The sequence below is a fragment of the Lissotriton helveticus genome, chromosome 11 (genome assembly GCF_964261635.1).
Source record: "Lissotriton helveticus chromosome 11, aLisHel1.1, whole genome shotgun sequence".
Taxonomy (NCBI): domain Eukaryota; kingdom Metazoa; phylum Chordata; class Amphibia; order Caudata; family Salamandridae; genus Lissotriton; species Lissotriton helveticus.
The window spans coordinates 1,048,070,825-1,048,090,102 of record NC_136072.1 but is presented as its reverse complement, the minus strand read 5'-3'; the positions used below and the strand labels follow the sequence as shown (position 1 = coordinate 1,048,090,102).

The 19,278-nt window shown below is 44.3% G+C and overlaps 1 protein-coding gene across 8 annotated transcripts in view; it reads left to right on the top strand.

Annotated features, from left to right (window-relative positions):
• Positions 1 to 19,278, top strand: part of KDM2B (lysine demethylase 2B) — a 1,129,854-nt gene that overhangs the window by 51,569 nt on the left and 1,059,007 nt on the right. For all 8 annotated transcript variants that reach the window (XM_078667529.1, XM_078667528.1, XM_078667527.1 and 5 more), the window contains one exon: positions 17,162 to 17,208. In XM_078667529.1, the coding sequence (XP_078523655.1) occupies positions 17,162 to 17,208 (47 nt within the window). The remainder of the gene's footprint in view (positions 1 to 17,161; positions 17,209 to 19,278) is intronic.

Here is a 19,278-nt window from a genome sequence, read left to right as displayed (position 1 = left end):
GCATCTCTAAAAAAAAGGTTGAATTACTAGGTTCTGCGTGGGCCAGAATCTCGTTCTCTATGTCGCTGAGTCCAGTAGAACTCAGAGAGGTGGTGCTGGAATTGGCCGAATTGGTGGTGGTGGATCTGCCAGTCTGTGAGCCTGTCTTCGGTTTAGGAATCAGGGAATCATACTTGCGATCAAAAGTGTAGATCCTGCCATTTTTATAGTCTGCCTCATCCCTTTTGATTTGACGTGCCTTTCTGCTCTGGATTTCGGATTGGTGTTTAAGAAGAATCTCATCCAGTAGAGTGTAATTCTTCACAGTGGCCTCAGGTTTGTTCAAGTCTTTAATCTCTTGTTCTACAACAGAGATTTCTGATTGTAGTGAGGCGGTCTTCCGATCAGCACTCTCAATGAGAATATCCATTAGTGTAATGGAATTCTGGTTTAGTGAATCTTCCCATTTGATCATGAGATCCCGATCCAGGTCATCATAGGTAGGGAAGATGTTGGACCGTAAACCTCTGGGAACTAATTTGAGTTTCAGATAGTGTTTCAGGGTTGCTCCGTCCCACCAACGGGAGTTTTCCTGTTTCTTAAGTTTTTCAAGTTTAAAGAACTTGTCTCTTAAACCCTCTATACGTGCAGGACCTGCCGTGGCTGATGCCTGGTGTGTGGGCATGCCTTTGGCCAGGTTCTCAAAGAGATCTGCCGCTGCTTTGTCTCTGTCCATGGTGTCGTGGACAGCTATACGTACACAATTAAGGTCTGATAGTACTAAAAGGTAACGTGGAGGCGCCCAATCTGCCAATATGAGAAACAATAAAAAAGGGGTTTTTTATAGATTCAGATCACTCGGGCGCACTACCTCAGTTAAACGTTACAAGGTATAGAGTGACAGGTTAGTGTGTAGTGCGTGAAGAGCAGGCGGAAAAACACCCTTAACCGTCTAAGTAGTCAAGGGACTAAACAATTATATACAGTTATGCTCTCGCTACTACAGTACAGTATCACATAAACAGTACAGTGACTGATGAGTATTCAAAGAGACAGAAGCAGATTCTTTGTTGTGTTCTTGGTCACAGCAAGACGTAGGTTTATTCTCTCCAGACTTGAGGAATGTCATACAAAGCCAGCCGACACGTGTTTCGTCGTGTACAGTTGAGTCAACACGACTCTTCAGGGCTGATGATACAAGAATAACATATGCAAACTCAGTAAAGCGTCTTGTCGTAATGACATTCTGCAATGGTGACTAAAAGTGCAGCCAACATGCAGTTGTACAGTGCGTTTGGGTTCGCACCCAGTGGTAGTGTATGGTGGTGATGCTACAGAAATGAGAGGTGTGTCACCCCAAGGCTGTGGGTAATTACCCTTGGGTGGCGGTGCACAGACGTGAGGTCTTGTGACATAAAGCTCGGGTGTGTGGTCACTCTTAACACAAACACGGTGATCTTGCACTCCGAAGGTACGTGCGGTAGTGAATCATCCAATTGAAAATTTATTTAATATGGTGAACTGTTGTGTGGGGGTTTTGGTGAGGGGCTGTAACGGTAACGTGACGTCGCTTACTCCTATACTCCTATACTAACTATTTTTGACGCGCCCCCTTTTCTGAATTAATTTACTGTTTGACGGCTTCATTTTCACCTTTTTATCCTTAAGAAGAGCAACTATTATCAGTCGGTATTTATCTCCTTGTACTTTTTCCATTTGTAAATGGCATGTTTTTTCATTCCTCGTACAACTTGACATTTTTTTATTACCCACGAGTACCAACCAACTACACCTGCGACCGTTTTCTTTAAGAACCCTAAACATACCCTTCATGCAGACTTCATATACTGTGGGTTCCATTATGAAACCTCATTCTTATGAAGCATATGAGACGATTACCTCATTAAACTGCTTATTTTACGATGTACTTTCGCCATTTAAAGATGGCGCACCATTTGCCTGGACTCCACCTTTCGCATGGGCATCGTCGATGTCCATTTTCTGATAAAGAGAACACTCCCATATGGTCACGTGTCCGTACTGTGAGACGGCGACCGGGAACCACAGGAGGAGGGATACCTGAACTCGGGTAAGCGGGAACTTAGGACATACCACTTGGTATTTTCCCTCCTTCAGAAATGTACGTTAGAAGCCCTTATATCCGGGCTGTCCTAGAGCTAATTCGGGGACTTGCCTTTTTCTTTTACAGCGCATTGCCACTAGAGAAACGCACCCGTTTCCAGCGAGCCTTTGCATTAGACGGATCCCCTCCCGGTTACTTCCTGACACACACCAGTAGTCAGGTATTCCATTAATTTAAATCTTCTAAACGAGATGTGATTTGGTTCTTTTAAGTACTGCGCTACACCGCGCCTTCAGCTGTCAGAACTAATGTGACTTTCCCTTTGCCTTTTCTCATTGTATTGTCCCTTTGTTTTTTCTAAATAGAGTGCTTAATTCGAGAATTTTTTGGCAATCAATAAGGCAGACCGCCTGGCCATTTTACTTTCTACGCGACTATCGTCATAGAACTTACTTTTTCTAAATAGTCACATTGGACCAAACAGTGGTAAGATTATCGCTTCCGCTGTCCGTCATCTATTTTACTGAATAGATGCTATCCCCCTTTGATATGTTTTTCCTAATGATCCCTTTATGTTTTCTCCTTTAGTCTCTCTCCTATGTAAACGTCCTACACAAGAATACTAGTCCGAACCTTGGGTCATATCACTACGACTGAACTAAGCCCGAAGGTAAACAAGTCATTATGTAGAGAGAGACTATAAAATTCTATTAAAGAAGTGAATACGTCTATTTGCGCGGTAACGGATATTTTTTGCTTGCTTTTATACCTCATGGAGTCACACCGTTTCCAAGCCACGTCACGTTACCGTTACAGCCCCTCACCAACACCCCCACACAATAGTTCACCATATTAAATAAATTTTCAATTGGATGATTCACTACCGCACGTACCTTCGGAGTGCAAGATCACCGTGTTTGTGTTAAGAGTGACCACACACCCGAGCTTTATGTCACAAGACCTCACGTCTGTGCACCGCCACCCAAGGGTAATTACCCACAGCCTTGGGGTGACACACCTCTCATTTCTGTAGCATCACCACCATACACTACCACTGGGTGCGAACCCAAACGCACTGTACAACTGCATGTTGGCTGCACTTTTAGTCACCATTGCAGAATGTCATTACGACAAGACGCTTTACTGAGTTTGCATATGTTATTCTTGTATCATCAGCCCTGAAGAGTCGTGTTGACTCAACTGTACACGACGAAACACGTGTCGGCTGGCTTTGTATGACATTCCTCAAGTCTGGAGAGAATAAACCTACGTCTTGCTGTGACCAAGAACACAACAAAGAATCTGCTTCTGTCTCTTTGAATACTCATCAGTCACTGTACTGTTTATGTGATACTGTACTGTAGTAGCGAGAGCATAACTGTATATATTCGTGGTAGAGGCCCATGAATATCGGCAGACAGAGGTTTTCTATTCATGGATACATTTTCCAGCAGCACACGCTGTAACACAAGACTTCCACTATTACAAAATAGAGGAACCTCCGGATGAATACGCTCCTTTCGAGGACGTTGAAATCCCATTAACATACCAAGAGCACCTGCTCTGGTTTAATGGCGCCCTAAAACATCAAAATCACATCACCAGGCTCGGTCCACTAGGTAGACCAGGAGCCACGTGGCCGGTTCTAGCCAGCTACACACCACATCCTGACATTGAAAAGATGTCAAGTGAAGAACTTTTAGTTAAACTAAAAGAATTAACAAAGACATACAGAGAATTAGTTCAATTGGCAATGGACGATATAACATACCTCCAGAAATTGAAAGAAACAGATATAGCAGAACAACCTTTTGAACTTTCCAGAATCATAGAAAAATCCTATGAAGAACTAGGTAGAGATAGTTTGGGTGGGAAACAAGTAAAACCCCAACTACTTGAAAATCCTGAAAAAACATTTATTAAAAATAATCTAAACACTCCAAAAAAAAGAGTTGGGAGGGTAATAAACTATCCACTCCCAGAGAAAAACGATTCCAGTCCAGAGGAAGGTCTCCTCAACGGAGAGATAGATCTCCAGAACGAGGTGGCAAGTCTCCCCAGAGGGAGCCCTCTGAGAAAAGATACAACCTTAGAGATAGGGCTAAATTGAGAAAACCTGATAGCTATCAAGATATTGATACACGTCCCTCTCGATCTTTTCAGACTTTCTCACAGAAATCGGAAAGAAGAGGACGGTCAGAACACAAGGAAGAGCACGTCAAGTCCAAAGACAAGGAACCTGCTCAAAGTAAAAAAATTACAATTTCCAAGAAAGAAGGTAGCCAGTATTAAAATAAAACATGCCGAGGATACTGAGGACACAACTGAAAAACAGAGAGTGGGCCCAGACAGTGCTAGACAGCGCAGCAGAAGTAACCATAGCTCGCAAGATCTTGATGAATCTTCTGGAGACAGTGGACACGAATGAGTACATTCAAGTGGAAACTGCAGACACCAGAGTTAGCAAACCCCATAAATTATACGAAATAACATTACGTATAGAGGGGGACAAGACTAGGAAAGTAAGGGGTCTCTTTTGGGATAACCTTTCAAAAGGCTATGACATCCTGTTAGCTGAGAAAGACTGGCCACCAGAGTTTGTCAGGGAGTGCCCACATGGCGAAGAAATGATTATGCCTGCCTTCTCAAATCATATTCCAATTCATAAAAAATACACATTTGCAAGAAAATGGGCAGTGGCCCAAGCTCCTGCATTATATAAAAATCATGTAGGATGGCATGAGGATTCTCCTCCTCACAAAATCCAGGTAAAAAATCAACCCACTGCACAGAGGCAGTACCCAGTTATGCAGTCCAAATACGGCAAGGCTACTCCCATAGACTCCTAGAAAGTACAACGCGTTCTTTAAACAAACCAAGCCCCCAGCAGCCCGGGAATTCCCCCTGCTTTTGTTTTGATTTGCACAAGAACTCCTGGAGTCCAGAAAGAACTGTTAGTTCTTAGTGATGTCTTATGTCCAACCTTACGTCAAACCCGGCACCTTTCATGTATAAATATACCAACCATGGTGGTGAGTAGGCAGTGGCAGTGTCTACAGCCACTGTGCTCGGCGCTGAGGCAGCTTTTTAATGCGCTTTTAAAACATTGGTAAAATTGCAATTTGCACATGCCTTGACGGGATAGCGATTTAGGCTTCCCAGTTTTAAGTTTTAATTTCTGTGCCACGTTAGTTTGCTGGCTTACCTGCTGTAACCGACACCTGGGCTGATCTCTCCCCTCCTTCCCGCCCCGTTCCGACGCGGTGACTAGCACCGATTGTGCGGAGGGCGAGGAAGGTCGAGACTGCTACTTCCCTTGAGCGGGGGGGACCGGTCAGCGGTCTAGTGCTCCTGAGGCACTCGCTGTGGGGCATAAAAGGCGGATGCACTTTCGGCAGCGCAGCGGGCGCGACGAAGGCGCGCCGAAGTCGCGCTCAAGTCAAGCCCGTCTGCGCCCGTCTGCGGCTGAACACGGCCAAGGGCCATGCCCCCTGCCCTACCAACAGGACACATTTATTGGAGCAGAGCGGACCTGCTATCTCTCCGCAAAATGTGTGCCAGTAACTTGTGTCTGCATGGCATGAGTGCGGAAAAGAACGCTGAGTGTAGCGACTGCCAGTTTAAGTTTGACTTGTCTATACATACTATTAGAGAACACCACAAGCTGATCTGTGGCTTGTTGAATGTCCGGTCGCTACGTAAGCACCGACTAGATATTTTTGATCTCCTTAGAGAACAACAATGGGACCTGGTCTTTCTCACGGAGACATGGCTGGACTGCGACTCCTCCCCAGAGGTCCTGGAAGCCATCCCGGAGGGCTATACCCTTGTACGGCTAGATAGACCCAAAGGCAGAGGTGGAGGAATAGCCATCGTTGTAAAGGAGGGCTTATGCTGCCTTCTGGACCAGATTGAGATTACAGATAGTGAGGCGGGCGTGTTCTCCATTCAAGTCAACGGGGGATACACTGTTAAGGGCCTTCTGATATATAGGCCACCGGGTCCATCAACCAGATTTACAGAAAGCCTGGTTGAAAGTGTTACAGAGGCAGCCTTACGCACAGATAAGTTTTTGGTGCTGGGTGACCTCAATCTACACTTGGATGATCCTAATGATAAGGGGGCAGGGGACCTTCGCAAGGAGCTGAGGGATCTTCAGCTCGAGCTGGTAGGTGAATCCCCTACCCATCAACGGGGCCACTTGCTGGACCCTATTTTTGCCAACTGGGGGCAAGTGGAAGCTCTATCTCCCGTACCTATCCCCTGGTCGGATCACCATTTGGTGCCCTTCTCGATCTCTATTCCGGGAGCCAAAGTATCAGAAAAGGTGGCACTTCATCGCCCTGGACGGAGATGGGCCAACTTTTCTCCTGCCAGGTTTAATGAAGCTCTCATGGTGGGGGATGAATTAGGGGGAAAGGATGTGGAAACTGTCAACAATAGTCTGGATCAACGCATTTTAGACGCCCTGGACCTAGTAGCCCCGCTCACCCAGATTAAAACAGGGGGACGCGCATTGAAAACTGCACCTTGGTTTAATGAAGAGGTTCGCATGGCCAAATCTAAGTGCAAGCGGGCAGAAAGGCGCTGGAGAATAGAATTCGCCACACAAGCCAGATTGGATTATGTTTCCAGTAGGCGAAACTATCATGGACTAATCAAAAAGGCTAAAAAGATGTATTATGGCACCAGGATTGGGGAAGCAGATAACTCCTCGAAGGAACTGTTTTTAATATACAAATCCCTTTCAGTGGGAAAGCCTGCAGCAGTCCCAGAGAAATTCTGCACGGTTGACCATTGCAACCGAGTAGCGGAGTTCTTTGCCAATAAAGTCGCTACTATATACTCAACCTTCCCCAGCAGGGCTGCCATGGACCCCGAGGTGGTTGAGGTATTTAAGGCAAGAGGTGAACGACGGATGCTAGCGACACTCGTAACCCCACCCACTGAAAAACTCATTCAGCTCTGTGGGTCAATTAAATCAGGCTCCCCCCGAGATCCCACTACTCCCAGACGCCTGATGGGCAGTCTGTATGTCTTAGAGCCTCATATCCGCCATCTTATGGATCTCTCGTTCGAGACTCACACTGTCCCGGATGCCTGGAAACGGGTGCGGTGGTTCTTCCCCTTCAAAAGAAGCCCAATATTAGCTATGATAGGTTAGACAATCTTCGCCCTATCTCCCTCCTGCCATACATGGCAAAGATTGCTGAAAAAATTGTAAACCTCCAGCCGATGGGCTTTGTAGAGGAAGTTTCTCTACTCCATGACTCCCAATTTGGCTTCCGTCCCCGACATTCGACGGAGTCAGCATTGCTCATGGCAGTAGAGGCTCTACGGCAGGGAGTGGATGAGGGCCAAACTATGGCCCTGATCCTCTTGGACCTAAGCGCAGCATTCGACACTGTAGCTCATTCCACCTTGCTACAGTGTCTGAATGACGGAGGGGTGTCAGGAGCTGCGCTTGGATGGATCCGGTCCTTCCTGACAGGCAGGTGCTTCCAAGTTCGCCAGGGAGAGTGTTACTCTAGGGAGATTGGGTTGGGCCAGGGCGTGCCGCAGGGCTCGTCCCTGAGTCCCACCCTGTTCAATCTCTATGTCTCCCCGTTGGCGTCCATTGTTGAAGGCTACGGACTACGTCTTGTGTCCTATGCCGACGACACTCAGCTGGTGGTATCCCTCTCACACGCACCTGGTCTAGTGGCGGACAAGTTCAGAGCCTGCATGCAAGAACTGGCAGCCTGGATGTCCGCCAATTGCCTAAAACTTAATGGCAGCAAGACCGAGGTGCTCGTGGTGGGGGAGGTCCACCTGTCTGGTCGTCGGCATGGTGGCCATCCTGCCTAGGAGAGGTACCTGTTCCCTGCCACGAAGCAAGGAACCTGGGGGTGTGGCTAGATACTGATCTCGCCTTTGACTCCCAGGTCAGCCGAGTAGTGGGGACATGCTTCGGCATTTTAAAAACTTTGAGGAAGATCTTGGATTTCCTACCCATTACTGCTCGCCGGACGCTGGTGCATGCGTTAGTTACATCACGCCTGGATTACAGCAATTTGCTGTATCTGGGGGCAATGGAAAAGGTTCTAAACCGCCTCCAGGTGTTGCAAAATGCTGCCGCTCGCCTTGTCTTGAGGCTTCCTAGAAGATCTTCCTCCAGGGCAGCGCTCCAGGAGTTGCACTGGCTTCCGGTTAGAAGCAGGGTGGAATTCAAGGCTCTTGCCACATGCCACCGTATTCTGAGAGGAAAAGCCCCCGCCCCGTTACAAAGTCTGGTTACCTGGTATGAGCCCACCAGGAGCTTGCGCTCGTCCTGCACAGGACTTCTGAAAATCCCCAAAATAAAGAAAACACGTATGGGGGGGCAGATCATTCAGATACCTGGCCGCTAAGCGGTGGAATGACCTGCCGATAGAACTACGCATGGAGTTTTCGGAATCCTTGTTTAGGCGGAAACTTAAGACCCATCTCTTCAGACGCTAACTACTGTTTAGGCTGTTATACTGTTACCCTACTTACCATAGCGCGGGGACACGCCTCTGGGCGTAAACCAGGCGCTTTACAAAACTCCCTAATAATAATAATAATAATAATAACGTTGCCTTAAGCAAACAGACGGTGGTTTGGAGCAGAGCGGCTATCTACTTGCCCTAATCCCAGCTGATGCGAGAGCCGAAGGAAGCCGACCCTCCCTTTTGACGCACTGAGAAAAAAGCTGTCTTTTTCTCCAGCCGAGAAATTCCAGCTCCAGTGTTTCCAGTCACCCTTGCGGGTTGCTGGGAGATCGAGTCCTGAGACACGAGATACAAGACCTCCTTCATTCTAGAACCAAGGTACGGAGCTGACTAAACCCTTAAGAGATTTCTTGATTCAGATTCTTGGCAAAATCCAACTTAACTTAAACTGCAACTTACTTACTCCTTCCCACGTATTAGGCTTAGGTCAGGTACACCGGGGTAGGCGTATATTAGAAGCACCAGTTGAGTACGTTAGTCAATGTTTTTATGTATGTATATATTTTATCTGTTTTAAAGTATCATATGGCTAAGAAACCATATCAATGCTTTTACAGTATTATTTCATAATACTACTTTTACTGTACGCACTTTACTTCATGATTAGTATTGCAATTGTGGCAATTCATTTCTCTTGCATGAGAAAGAAGACTGCTCAATAAATAACACCTTTTATTGAAAACGCCCGTCTCTCTATTTCTCTGCACTCTGGTGAAACTAAGTATGCACGATTGACTGAGTGAAATAGTTGTCTATTGTTTTCACACGACTCTAGAGATACACTATTTATTCTGAAGGAGCAAAGTTGTCATTTTTATGCGGTTGTCAGAAGCTAATCCCTTCTTGTCTAAATCAGGAGAGTTAACTCTTTCCTGAACATTCGAGAAAGTTTCTAGTGACCTCTGAGCTAGCTGGCAAAACTAATTAAGTCTAATATAGTCAGTAGAGACCTAGATGACCTCAGTCCTACGTCTACACTGCTGTTTATATTATTCCAATGCGCAGAGCCTATTGGGAATATAGGAACTACACTACAAAACATACCAATTTTGTCTACCCTCATGCTACAATTACATAAAAATGAGAAACAATTTGGTTATAAAACCAGTTGTTCATAAATGCCATGTAATTCTTTATACTGACATAATAGCACCAAAACATCACATTAAAATAACTTCCTTAGCTAGAGGAGTTACATATATCAAAAGTTACAGTTAACTAGAGCGCTATAACTCAACTACCTGGGCTGTGAGGCAGGAAGGAAAAACAATAACTCACTACCCCCATTCCTTTTGCCTTGGGACCCACTATCCCTCCATTCATACTGCTAGAACCCAGTCAATCCATAAACACTCACCATACTCTCAAAGATTTCACGAGACCCGATGTTCTTTTTCTGTTCCTCACTTATGTGTGTCTTTACTCAAGTCTGGCCAATTAGCCTAGAGAGGGTAAAAAAACAACAAAACACACACTCTGTGTCACTACTAAATTGCTCCCAGTCACTACTAAATTGCTCCTAGTCGGAACAAAACTCATCTGCATCTGAGCACCATACAAGCTAAATATGGACCTTTAATTGACAATGGAATTTTCCTTGTGCCACTAGGTGCGACCGCCATCTTGACGCTCAAAGCCACGCCATTGGTATACATTTATCAATTCAGCCAAGCAAAACATTTTAATTTATTTGGGTGGACTGCATACTGGAGAGCTACTTATAGGTAACTGTAGAGCTACCAGTAAGTCGCCCGCTACTCTTTGGAGAAGCCTGCTCTACAGAGTACTTTTTTGCTGTCAATACAGCCTATGCCTTTGTTAAGCTGCAGTCATCTTTTTCTACACCTCACTTCCTTTCAATGCATCCTGCCATTAGAGCATGGCTCCCCATCCTGTGCTGGTCTCACATCCCTAGCACTCCTTACCAAGGGTCTGCGTCTGAGGTGCCCCTCGATCAGATACCTGCACCAACTTCTACCTCCTTTCACCACACACCTTTACACCCACATTTATATTCAGGGGCCTATTTATAAAGGTACATTTACATATATAGATGTACTCTTGAGTAAATGTACTACTACACCTAGGAGTAACTTCTACTTCTCACCTTAGAGTAAAGTTACTCCTATGTGCAGTATTACATATCTATGCCCCCTGGTGGAACCTCGTACACCAGGATTTATGAATGTAAAGTTAGTACTCATAACTTCTCACTCATTGGCAGAGATCTCCGCCACCGTTGTGGAGACCTCTCTATTTTTAAATAACAGGGAAAATAATAACGTTTATTACACATTAAATCAATTTAAACTATTTTAATGTAAAGTAGGTGTTTCGAGGTACTGTGTCCAGCCTTCTGCTTTGAAGCGATTTTGCCATTTATGTGATTAAATTGCTCTGCGCCACATATACTACATTAGTTTAATTTGTTTTACCTCCATGGTCTAGCACAACTGATTAGGAGTCAATTGTTGCGGAGGGAGAGCAGGACACGTGGGCTGCCCACTTTCTGGTTGTCAAAGAGAAGTTAGCAGGTTAGTTTCTCTCTAATTGGGTCACCTACATAGTAGGCATCTGTGCGCGGATGCACCGCCAGTGCCCCAAAGACGCACCCATCCGCGCTCGGATCACGCTCAGTGCAAGCCCCCCCCCCCCCTACTGTTTTCGCTGTTTTTTCAGGGACCTTCATTATATATTTAAGAGAAGAGCTGCTTAACCTAAATCCCTCTGTTAAGAAGTGCTCTATATTGGGTCAGGATCCATTAGACGGCACTAACAGATCTTTCTGCCCGATTTGTAATCTTAGCTTGAGCCATGCTAAAATCAAGTCACTTAACCCTAATTGCGCCCAAAGCATGGAGCAACCTAAAAGCTCACACATGTACCGCTGTACTCTTATTATTATTTTTTTAGAAAAACAAGGGAACCCAAAGGCGATACACTATGTACTTTGGGTGAGTAATGGTTACTAAAGACAAGAGTCCCTAGAAAACGAGTACAAGTGACGTAATCAACATATGCTAAATAGACAGTATGTTATTTGTCCAGCCGGACAGAATTTATTTGAACAATACTTGTAATGACAGAAATTTATCAAATGGGGCACAACATGCAACCCACATATACAAGACAAAAAACAAAAATAGGAAGGGGAGGATTCAGGCAAGGAAAGAGAAGGTCTGTTTTCTAGTAATCAGTAGACAGACGTTATCGTGTGTTAGTACCATTGTGCATTACATTCACAATATTTGAAGCTATATGGTACATTGGTGTCGATGTTTCGATCCCTTAACTCAAATACATGGGATCATCTTCAGGACAGTAATTATTAAACATGCCTGTCTTGAATTAGTAAAAACCGGGGAGGCCGGGTGACTGCACTTCCAGTATACGGTGCAGTTCCTCACTGTGCGTGGGTCCGATGCCGCAATCACTGCATCGGAGCTACGCCGACCGGCAACATTGGAGTCTTCACTCGATCCCGCCGTATCCCGTTTGAAACCTTCCCATAACTGCCTTGACGAGAGTAAGAAATTGTCCTTGGGCATTAGCCCTCATTGATGGAAAAGGATCCATTGATCCTCCCGGACCCGTGCACAGTGAGGAACTGCATGATCCCATGTATTTGAGTTAAGGGATCGAAAGAACATACTGTCTATTTAGCATATGTTGATTACGTCACTTGTACTCGTTTTCTAGGTACTCTTATTAATGGCAGATCTTTGATAAAAAATAAATTCAAATTTGCTGAGTTCGCAGATGTCCAAAATTTGGACACAGCATTTGTTACGGAAACTTGGGCAGACGCTGCCTCAGGTCCTGACCTGGTCTCTGCAATCCTGGATGAATATTCCCTCTTTAGTCATGACCGTAGAGTGAACAAAGGTGAAGGTCTAGCAGTTATTTAACGCAACCATCTGAAAACCACCTTCTCTCCTCTTTCTCCCTCCTTTAATGTGAAGTGTTATCGTTTAGGATTGAACTAAATAAAAATTACTCCTTCAATGGCCTACGTACTTATCGCCTGCCAGGGCCTAGAGCGGCCTTCTCTCAGGCCTTTAGTCAACTAATGGAAACTGTGGTAAATTATACAGATTTCACAGTTCTTGGAGACTTTGACCTCCATTTAGAGAATAGTCTGGACAAAGACTCTTTTCTTTTTCTTGCTATGATGGCTAATCTAAGCCTATCTCAGCTGCTCAAGGGCCCCACACTTCAAGTATGTCATTTATTTGATGGCATTTTTACTGATTACACTTTTCTTTTTCCTATCAAATCTCTATGGTCTGATCACCTAGCAGCAAATTCGAAGTAGCGACAGCAACTAAAGCTACTATCACTAATCCACTTCAATCAATTATGACATCTTGTCCTTGGCATAACCTAGATGTTTAGCTCAACATTAAAGTACTCTGCCCTCTTCAAATGATTTAGACCACCACCAATGACCATCAGTGGTTAGAATCTAGTTTAAATCAATTAGTGCCAAGTAAACAGTGTAAATATCATAGAACCACCCCTTCCAAACCCTTGTTCTCAGAGAAACTTAGATTTCAAAAACAAATTTGTCGCAGACAAGAAAGTAGGTGAACAATTTATTATGACAGCATAGAAAAGGAAATCTAAACGACCACTTCTGAGATAATAAAGAGTTGATATGCCTAGAAAAAGCACACTATTTTACCCACAGAATCGAGTCATCAATAAAATTCCTCAAAAGAACTGTTCAATATCATAAAAAACTATCCAAGCTTTCAGATAATAAAAACAACATGGCCAACATAGCCTTTGGCAATTTGTTAGCTTTGTCCTTTCAAGCGAAGGTTAAAGACACACATAACATCTTTTCTGCCAACAACAAGCAACCTTCTTGGGTGTTAATTGAAAACTACTTAGATAGAAGCTTAGGACCCTATTACAATGTTGAGCGGAGGTTGTCTCAGAACCGACCGACCATAGTTTGTGTAAATCCCTGTACCGTGAGGCAGCTCACGGTGCCTGCCACATGGTGCAGGGATTTTCAGGGGTCTACGCGGAGGGATGGGGGCCTTGCCCTGTTTTAAGATGGCCACCTTAGTTACCGCTGTAAGGGGTGCACTTTCTCCCTCTTTCACTGTCACTGAGTTTTGTATCAAGATAACTTTATTTAAATAATACTTGAATACATTTCTGTTGTTGACACTGAGGTAGGCGACCGTGCCGAAACGCTTCTGTCATCCTGGTGTTTGTGGAATAAATAACTGAAGTTATTATTGCTCCAAGAGGGCGCTCTATTAATCGTAGTAAACTGGACCGGATAACTGCTTGTGTTAGTTATATATATATTGGGTTGGCGGAGTGAGCTAAAGAATGATGATGGATTAAACCCAGATCAGTTGACTGGGGGTGAGTGCTTGCATTGTTCAACACTCCGTCCATCATCCCCTTTAGTTTTGCTTTGTTCGCCCTAAGTTGGCAGGGTATGCCAAGACGTGGGTCCCTTGCTCACTTTGCCACTGGATTCAAGCTAGCCTGACTGATGACAGTTGATTAGTCAGAAACCGGTCCCAGGATGCTTGTTTCCGGGTCCAGGGAAGACATGGCTTGGCAGTTCGGGCTGGACTGTTCCCATGAGGCACAGGGTCAGACTGATTTGCATATGGCCATGTCTGAACTGGGATGGCGGAGTGAGCTAAAGAATGATGATGGATTAAACCCAGATCAGGGTATGCCCAGACGTGGGTCCCTTGCTCACTTTGCCACTGGATTCAATCTAGCCTGGCTGATGACGGCTACATAGCCAGAAACCGGTCCCAGGATGCTTGTTTCTGGTGGTCCAGGGAAGACATGGCTTGGCATTTCGGGCTGGACTGTTCCCATAAGGCACAGGGTCAGACTGATTTGCATATGGCCATGTCTGAACTGGGGTGGTGGAGTGAGCTAAAGAACGATGATGGATTAAACCCAGATCAGTTGACTGGGAGTGAGTGTTTGATTTGCTCAAACGCTCCGTCCATCATCCCCTTTGGTATCGCTGGAAAGAGAAGAGGCAGCAGGCTCTACGTTGACTCATCAGGAGAAGAGATACAAACTCAGCAATTAAACAATCCTAATCGCTAAAAGAAAAGAGTCTGAAACGAGAGGCAACTTAAGTTGAACTAAAACACAACAAACACTACAACAGAAATGCTAGCTTGAAAACAGCAATGGGTGCTTGAAACCACATCAATATATATAGTTGCCAGGCTCTGAGTAAATGTCTCACCTCTCTTGTGCTGCTGTTCCGCCCCAACACTAAGATCGGGTCTCTGTGATACAGGAAGTAACCCCAAGGTATTGTCTATAGTGTGAATGCTAGAATAATAACTTAGATGTGCTTTGTGTCATAATCACCAGCCCTCTATTCTGTATCTTCCTGCTTAGGATTTTTGCGAAAATTGCTCGTGCATATGGGATCGTACTTGCTCTTTGAACCCTTCTTGACCCTAAAGGACTAGGAAAAAGATTCCAGTATCTCTATAACCCTATGTTAATGCATCACCATCTAGCCTCCAACTCTGCGTTCCTTTGCCTTATTACTTCAAAGACCGTCTCCATTTTCAAGACGTCATCATTCCAGGTGGTGACGCCACTCTAGTCTGAGATATGGCATTCAGCCATGTCTGTTTAAGGTCCTTGTTTATCTAGCCCCACTTGATTGTCCAATTGCATGGTCAAGGCATACGTCTTGGCCTCAGTCTTTACATTGATAGTATAGCGTCTTTGTTTTTATATTGAGTAGATGGGTTTTGACTTCTAGATTACCTTTAATATCCATCTGCTCAGAGTCTTTATGCAAAGTTGGGTCTTTCTCCAAAGTTCTTGTCACTTTGCTTTAGATCAAAAGTAAATTTGGATTGTCTCTGATCTTGTTTGCCCACATTTTGAAGTGCCAGGCTAAGTAAGATCAAGGGCCAAGTGGTACACTGCATGGGTACAATGTGGTCATATTCACAAAAATTGTGGACGTTTACTTGTAGCAAATGTTCTCTCTGTGAGAGATTTGTTCAGGAGTCGACCATAGTCTGTATTACATGCCTTCATGATTTTGGTGGTGCTGAACCTCTCTCAATCCCTCCATTTGTCCTGTTCAGTACCTCTACCCACCATGGTGTGGTCCCATTTCCCCCATTCCCTTATGGTGCTCGACTCCAATCCTCGCTCTCTGCATACGATTGTCAAGAGCAGTACTCTGAGTCTATCAGGCATTGGGGTGGAATCTATTTGTCTCAGAAGACAAAAGGCCCTCATTCAGAGTTGGTTGGAATTAGCGGAAGGGACCTGCAGAGTGGAGAACGCCATCTCAACATGCAATCTTTCCCTAATAGAAGTTGAGTAGGGAGGTTGCAACTCCCTATTTAAGATGACTAGGTACTAACGATGACAGCCATGCAGGATCTGTTTAACTGCATTGCAAAACCAAACATCCCCCCATTGCAACCTGTTTTCGCTGCACAGATTCCTCCAAGTAAAACCTGGAAGAATTTTAATGGGAAAAAATCATGCAGAAATCGATAATTGGATACTAGCAAATATCTAGATTTACATATCAACTCGGAATGTGAGGCAAATTCAAATCAGTCACACAGTGCTATCCTTTCATACTTTTGTTCCATTGTAGCATGTAGTGGTGAAGACGGTACATGATGGTGAAGGCACATTACTGGGCACATAAGTCTGCTGCAGATATGGGATTGATTGATTCCATTAGTGCCATTGACTTTTATAACAATGATGTTCTACAGAAGGATTAGTATAACACAACAGGAGATATATTAACAGCAAACATGAAAGGTGATGGGTACTTGAAAATAGTCTAACTCCTTAGCAGTGACATTCCAACTCATTGTTTTATGCCCATTGTGCCACTCTAGATATTGGCCCATCTTATCCAAATCTGGTCGGACCCTGCTTCTCGTGGGAACAGTCCTTCCAAATTGTCAAGCAAGGCCCCTCCAAAAGGGAACACAAGCTACCCCGGACCAGTTTAGTCATTATTAGGGCTCATCAGTGAGGTATATCTTGGATCTTGTGTCACAGCGAGCAAGGGACCCACATCTGGCATGCCCGTGGTGCAGTGGGTGGAACACTGCAGGTTGGGATGCCACTTCGAGTGATTGACACTGTTTAGACTATTTGCAAGTATTCCTCCCTCCACTCCCACATTCTTGTGTTTACTGTAGATATATCTCCTGTTTTGTTACACAAATTCTTGTGCAGAGCATACATTGCCTCGGTAGGGTTCTTCCACCATTGTCACCACCTCTAGTTTCAGATCACTATGAAAAATCCTCTTTTCTTTCGAGTCTGCACACGTGCGCCCACACACATATACACACGTGTGCCTCTTTGTCTCTCATGCACATGCACACACTAATTCACACACAATTGCAATTACTCTGTAGGAACCCTGGACCGTGGCTCCCTATGCCATACCTATACTGTGTGTGTGTGTGTCCGAGCAAAGTGTGTGTAAAAAGGAAGCACTGTTTTATTGGTGTATATTGTGTGTTTTATTGCTTTGTTTTCTGAATGGGTTTTAAGCATTGTTTCTATGTTATATTTGTAGAATGCCAGACCAGAACTTCAGTGTGAGAGACGTGAAACTTTTAGTGGGTAAGTTATTCAAAATTTCCAATATTGACTATGTTGTTAGGTTCTTTTGATCAATATGAAGTAACCAGCTGAATATAGCATATGTTGCTGTTCTTAAATCCTGGGTGTGTCTTTCATGTGTTATACGGGTCTGTTAACATGTCAGAATGAATAGATGAAAACTGAAATAAAAAGGGGTCCTTCATGAATTTGCATGTGTTGAATATCCCTTGACACGAAGGCAAGGAATGCGGGTCATAGAATGGCAAGCAGTATTTCTTTTTTTATAGTCCATAGATATCACTTTAAGATACCAGTCTTCTCATGAAGCTACCCTGGATAACCATTATACATTCCTGTTGCTTCCTGTAAATGCACCTGTATAGAGCATTTTTGAAGAAATACATCTGTTTTTGCAATTATCTCCCATTTTCATTTCTGGTTATCTGGTTTGTTTTTTAATCTTTGCAATAGCTGTAGGTCTCTAAAGGAACTTACCTTCATGTGCTCTGATTAAAAAGGCAGTAATTTTTAGGACTCGCCTAGGCAACCATTGCGCTGTCTCTTTGAGATATGCTGAATTCAGATATAGATTTGAAGCTCCACCCATTTACTGCCCATCTTTTCATTTAACTCCTGTTACTGTCCTTTCTAAATGGTTGCTTTTGATTTGTGAATAAGCTTAGTAGTCCCTCCTTAGTACCGCCTTTTCTCCTTGTGTAACCTCCCATGAGGACTGGCCCTCTTACGTGTGTTGTTACTCAGTATTTCCATCACCACAAATTGGGGACTTAGAGCACATAAAGGTCCAGCATACATGCTCCACTGTTAATTCTCAAAAGAAAAAGATATGCTGTTCCTAAAGGGGACTAAGGACAAAGGGGGGTAGGTCAGAGAAAAGGAACCACTACAAGGGGAGCAGTTGCTTTTTGGAAATGGGGCCCTCACACACCCTTGCGGGTGTTATGCTTCATCATTGGGCTTGTTCCTCTTCGAGCCGGAGCTACAATGCCTGACGGGCACCCTCAAGGGGGCTCTTTATCGGAGATCTTTTTTCCAAAGCTGTGATGTGAAGTGCAAGTTAAGGGCCCTTTGTGTAGATAGAGGAAAAGTAGGTGTCGATGTAATGATAAGTGACTTAAAAAAGGCTAGACAAGACTCAAATCAAATTTTAATCCACGAGTATGCCTAACTTATTAAAAACGTGATCTCACCAGTGGGGACAATGATCCCTGGTCACTTACAAGGTCAACATGTTTCGTGCTGTCAATTAGTCAAGATGTGATCTAGGGCAGTTCTTCAGGACCGTAAAATGTATAACTAATCTACACAGTGTCTGGGACTAAAGATGCAACAAGTAGCGTCCGAACACTAAGTACCCTATAAGTTTGGTGAGCTGAGCCTTTTTGCTCTGGTGCGGCTCGCCAAACTCAATTTTTTCAATATTACTTTTTTTGGTCCTTTGGTTTGTTTATTGTTTGTGGCTCTCGCACCCATAAGACCAATCTCAACAAGCCCCTGATGGCTGCCAAATCCCACGCTTTTCAGGACTAACACTCGGTTCAGTTCCTCCAACCAGAGTCCTCCTTTGGTGTCGGCCTTGGCACGCACCACCATGTCCAGTACAATTCGCAGCCACATTAAAGTTCTGCGGATCCCCGTTTCATATGACCTCAAACATTGTGTCAATATAAAGTTCTAACTTGAAGTCTTATCATTTCTTTTAAACATTACCTGACATGTGAGGTCCGTTGTAAATATTTGATTATAATTATAAAACTTTATTTAATATATGAAAGTCAATGTGCGTTATATTTGTTTTATTATTTTTCAATAAGTTGAAGGCATGCATTAATATTTATATTTTGTTAAATATGTGATTTGAAAGCAGGATATGAGGGGGGCGAAGTAAGGAGGGCACCTTCCCGAGGCGACTGCACACAGCACACAGCACACAAGATGGCGGGGACGGGTAGCATGAACCTGGTAGCAGCGGCTGGCTTGTTTCTCTTGTCTGTGTCGAGGTCTGCAGTGGCTGTGGGTGCGCTCATTCTGTCTACGGTTAAATGTTCTCCGAGACTTACACCAGAG